The 4,862-nt window shown below is 38.4% G+C and overlaps 2 protein-coding genes across 2 annotated transcripts in view; both read right to left on the bottom strand.

Moving 5' to 3' along the window:
- Nucleotides 1–1,057: 1,057 nt before the first annotated feature.
- On the bottom strand, nucleotides 1,058–4,036 carry LOC106526317 (CD97 antigen; the record flags this gene model as incomplete). Its single annotated transcript, XM_014020895.1, is given in 7 exon segments — nucleotides 1,058–1,296; nucleotides 1,527–1,589; nucleotides 1,712–1,871; nucleotides 1,958–2,049; nucleotides 3,329–3,395; nucleotides 3,492–3,733; nucleotides 3,846–4,036. Coding segments are annotated over 6 exon segments (666 nt in total). The 5' UTR covers nucleotides 3,719–3,733; nucleotides 3,846–4,036.
- Nucleotides 3,931–4,862, bottom strand: part of LOC106526309 (adhesion G protein-coupled receptor E2) — an 8,662-nt gene continuing 7,730 nt past the window's right edge. The window contains exons 9-12 of the mRNA XM_014020887.1: nucleotides 4,422–4,597; nucleotides 4,137–4,331; nucleotides 3,999–4,049; nucleotides 3,931–3,948 (exon numbers count right to left, since the gene is read on the bottom strand). Of these exons, the coding sequence (XP_013876341.1) occupies nucleotides 3,931–3,948; nucleotides 3,999–4,049; nucleotides 4,137–4,331; nucleotides 4,422–4,597 (440 nt within the window). The remainder of the gene's footprint in view (nucleotides 3,949–3,998; nucleotides 4,050–4,136; nucleotides 4,332–4,421; nucleotides 4,598–4,862) is intronic.

Here is a 4,862-nt window from a genome sequence, read left to right as displayed (position 1 = left end):
CTAAAATGTTTTGCAAAAGCTAATTCTAAGACACTAATGCACCCAGTTGATGCATGGAACATTCTTCAGAGTYAACATGAGACARTATTWAYTGTGTGCMGAATGTTGTCACTTAGTGTCCTTGGCAGGCCRAATGGGAGTCACCCGCAGGCCACATTTGGCCYGCGAGCCTTGAGTTTGACATTGTWGATAAGTGACACACATTATGAACAAAATGTGTGACAGCTTTCACCCTCAACTGTGAACGATAATGTTGATCAATAACATTTAAACACATCAGTGCTTATAAATTTAACCTATAAATTTAGCAAATGCTGATCCACTAATGAATTTTAAAAAATAGCAAAGGTCCTAAAGCACTAATCAGGAAATTAGTTCCCCTATTAGTGTTTAGTGCTTTAGAGAAACTGTGCCCAACACTATTAAAAATCCCYTTTACAGCAATATTTCTACAGTTGYTCACTAAATTGYAAATTGACAGGAAAACATACCCGTATAAGATCTCATCATTAATGTTATYAATTAAAGTGTATGATAGGAGCAGCAAATTGTTAAGTTTTAGGGCTGTTGTGATTTTTGACTTGTTACATGGTCAAATCACTCATCTGTCTTCCTTTGCTCAACCTTTGAGTTGGTCTAGGTAAACACGGAGCAATGTATCCCAGCTCTCATGTAAATACAATGCAAATGAAATAAGAAAAGAATGGACTGAGACATGGGTCATCTAAAATTAAAAGAAGTTTKTTTCATTTAAAAAGCAGCAATGGACTGAGGGTGTCTAACTCCACTCCCAGGCAAATCAGCTGAAGCAATGGATCCTCATTTTCAAACTTTTTTGCARTTGAGTGCATTTAGGACTTCAAATTGGTGTGTTTCTAAATGATGTGTCAAAAAGAAAATAGCAATTAGATGAACAATTTTTACTTTGAACTATTCCTTTAAAGACTTTTTTTACACCCAGTTCAGCTTCTGCACTAGGAAATTCAAATTCAAATTCAAATTTTATTGATTTCATTAAAAACAAACAAAACATTTCACACGCAAGAAAACAATAATGAATAAAATGAAATGAAAGGCAGCAGAAATGAAAGTTTAAATAACAAAAAATTAAATATATAAAATTCTAACATTAAAAATATTAAAAAGGGGAGAAAAAGACCTGAAGAAAAGCACTAATAACAGTGATTATTAATTAGAAGTGAAGAAGGAAGGTCWTTTAACTTCTGCTTCACCAAATCCTCATCGATCGCTAGGTGCATCAGTTTTCTCGAAGTCCCCAGAGACGGACACATCCTTCTGTTAAAGTATAACAATGTTTGGAAAGTTTAAAAATAACAAAAAGCAAAGAAAGACATTTAAAAGGAATGTGGTCACGTTAAGCAGCACAATTTCCAACATGTTTTATTGGAATCCCAGGAATGTCATTAGTTATGTTAACTGTTCTTTATGTTTGCAGTTTTTGGATAAAGGTCAAGATGAAAGTAAGTTTTCAAGGTTTTTATGTGTTAATTTTAAATTTGACTTACCACAGATTCGTCTCTGGTTTTACTGGAAAAACAAGGAAGCCATTTCCTGTACTCATTTCTCACCTATGGGATGTTGTAAAGACAAACAGGTTCATTTTTTTTTTTAATTAAACAAATTCTGTACTGCTATCTTAAGAAAAAAAGATGAAATAAGATAAATGTCTTCAAAGAAGACTTTAGTGTACCTCCTCATTGAGTAAACAGTGGACGATGTAGAGAAAGGTGCCCTGCTGAGAGTTCAGAATTATAAAAAGAATCTGCAGGAGAAGACCTGACTGGAACAGGCCCAAAATCCACGTGCAGCCCAGGATGACGAACTGGGCCAAAATCTTGAACAAAATCAATCTGAAAAAGAAGATTGTTGTTAATGTTTGTCAGTGTAAAACCAAACAAAGCAAAACAAACAAACAAAAGGAAAAACRATCACTTACTTTGTGTCTTTGGACTGAGAGATGTCGCTTCTCATGCTGGCTAACGTGGGTCTCAGACTCCATAATGTAGCACCAAACAGGATGCAATTAAGCTGAGAGAAGAAACACACAGGAATTAGAAAACAAACAATTTATCATTGAAGGGATAGTTCAGACCTTTTGGAGTGGGGCTCTGTCCTGCAGGCCACATCTGGCCCACAGGGTAACTTCCATCAGGCCCATGGAATTTTTACTTTTTTTTTTTTTTTTTTTACTGTTATTTAACCAGACAAGTCCCATTAAGATCTCAGCTCTCTTTTCCGAGGGAGGCCTGGGCCTGAAGGCAACCTTTTGTACAGGTTTTAGTGGGTGGGGGAAACTGGAGTAGCCGGAGAGAAAACCCATGCAAGCACGAGGAGAACGTGCAAACTCCGCACAGAAAGACCCCAGGTCCGAACCAGGGATTGAACCCAGGACCTTCTTGCTGTGADGCATCGGTGCTAACCACTGAGCCGCCGTGCCGCCACACTTCTTACATGAAAAAGTCATTTCTAAATGTAAATTTCAGATCTGTTAGTGTTGAAGATGAATCTCAGCTACTAACACATCAAACTTTAACTCAGTAGCTGTAAAATTGACTGAGTTACAGTATAGCCATTTGTATGCTTTCTCATGCCAGTTGACTGTGGCAGCAATCTTTAATTGGGTGAGTCCAAATATAATCAGTTATAGAAGTCAACCTAAGGATCATACAATCTATCCAGTGGTTCATGAGATATTTTACTAACAGACAAAAATATTATTTTAAAGAGTAATCTATAATGAGTAACCCCACTTCATGCAATCTGAACTACCTCTTTAAAGTGCCTGTGACATCAAATTTTTGTAATAAAAATGAATGTGTTTTTGGAAGGATAACACTGATAACATGTTGTAAAAACAGATTTCATGCCGCTGAGACGAACAATTGTTGAAATATTTGCATGTTCAGTAACAGGAAGTGATGTCAAAGGGGAATGTCTGCATGTGAACAGAGCATTGCTAAAATGGCTAACAACACAGACTGTAGAAAATAATCTGTTTCTTTAGATTATTTAATCATTATCATAGAGATGAGAAAGAGTCCTAGTTCAAATAATATTGTTTAAATAAACAAAAACCAGGGAGTTTTCTTTCTCAAAGAGTTCCCCTTTGATGTCACTTCCTGTTTCACTTTAGCTGAGCCAAGGTCAAAAGAAAATATGCCAGTTATGTGCCATAACGGGTAAAATCATGTGTTTTATGCCAAGTTTCTTAAATATAAATATATTTTCTGTGACTTTTTGGATTTTGTGGATATGCATGTCACAGATACTTTAAGGAAATAAACATGTCTCACATAAACAGACTCACTGCGAGTACAAATATCACCGGTCCTGTTAGAGCCCATTTAAAGTTCCKCTCATCTGATAACCAGCATCTGCAGTTCGGACATATGACACATCGTTAACACATATAACATCCTATGCATTGGCTGAAAAYGTTCAAAATCAGTCGGACTGTTTGTGCTACTCACACCTTGGCATCAGTGGCTCCATATCCTGCTGAATAAACAGCCGCAGAAATGCCCACAATCACAAGGGGAACGCCGTAGCCGATCACGTAGAGAAGTGGTTTAGGGAGACCATCCTTCTCGATCACCTGCACCTTGGTGAGTTTTCGAACCAGCAKGTAGAGCTGGATGGCCTCCAGCAACATCCACATAAAACTTGCAACAACTAAGTAATGGAGAACCCCTGCCATGACAGCACAGGCTAACTGCAAAAAATAATAWTAATAATTAAAAAAAAACAAGTTAATAAAAAGTTTTTGATCCTAAAAGCTACATGCTGGGTTAAAGTTTAATCAAAAATGAGCTGCTTTATCTCACCTGATTTTCAGCATATTTTTCATTCCATAGCAATAAGAATTGAGTCAAGCCAAGGCTGAGGCAGAGATGAAGACGAGCTGTGTTGTTAATCTTGGGGTTCCAGCTACACAAGAGGAAGGTAAGGACAGCCAAAGCAAAGAAGAGCAGCCCAACAMCCACACAGATTCTGTTTAACCAGTCTAAAAAGGAGCTGTCTGGTGGAGGCTGAGGACACAAAAACAAATGAAAACACGGTAAACCATAAAATGGATGCAGAAAACGTGTGACAGGAAGTGATAAGGAGGAGAGTACCTCTCCTATTTGAAGAATGAGGGCAAATGTGGAAAGGTGAGAGCAGCTGCACACGGTGTAGTTTTCATTAGTGGATGCAACCCAACAGCCCTCCACTGACCACCCAGTGGTCTTCATATTTACTTTGTTCAAAATGTCTTCTTCCGTTTGTTCCACCCAATACACACAGGTCACCAATCCAGACTCAGGTAACGTCTGAAACATCAGACACACAAAGATGTTCAAACCTGTTGAAAATGTGTCCCATAGGTTAGCTTTAACACTGACAGAGAAACTAGACTTGACCTTTTTGTGATAGATGGTGAAATTGACAGGTTCTGTCAGGTTGGTGTTGTTCATCGAGGGCAGAACAGCGGTGATCACATCAGACAGCATCTCTGTCCTGTTCTCTGTTCCAAAGTACTGGTGGCTGAGAAGAAGCTCCATCCCRGTCAATGTGACAAAGGCAGCGGAGGCAGAGCCTGGAAATGACAACATTTAGGTGAGTAAGGAATCCCTGCAAAAATCTGCTCRTTCCAAAGTTCCAAAKAAAGCTTGTTYCAGAGTCRGGTCAGAGGCAGCAACTTGAGYAGAGAGGCCAAGACATTTCTTTCCACAGCCACCCCGTCCAGCTCCTCCTGGAGGACTCCAAGGTATCCCCAGGCCAGCCGAGAAACATTTGGTATTTTGCATTTTAAAGGGATCCCCGATTAGTTGTAACATTAGACTTTATATGATAAACATATA

This window comes from Austrofundulus limnaeus, unplaced genomic scaffold, assembly GCF_001266775.1.
Source record: "Austrofundulus limnaeus strain Quisiro unplaced genomic scaffold, Austrofundulus_limnaeus-1.0 Scaffold271, whole genome shotgun sequence".
Taxonomy (NCBI): domain Eukaryota; kingdom Metazoa; phylum Chordata; class Actinopteri; order Cyprinodontiformes; family Rivulidae; genus Austrofundulus; species Austrofundulus limnaeus.
This window is presented reverse-complemented; position numbering and strand designations above follow the sequence as displayed.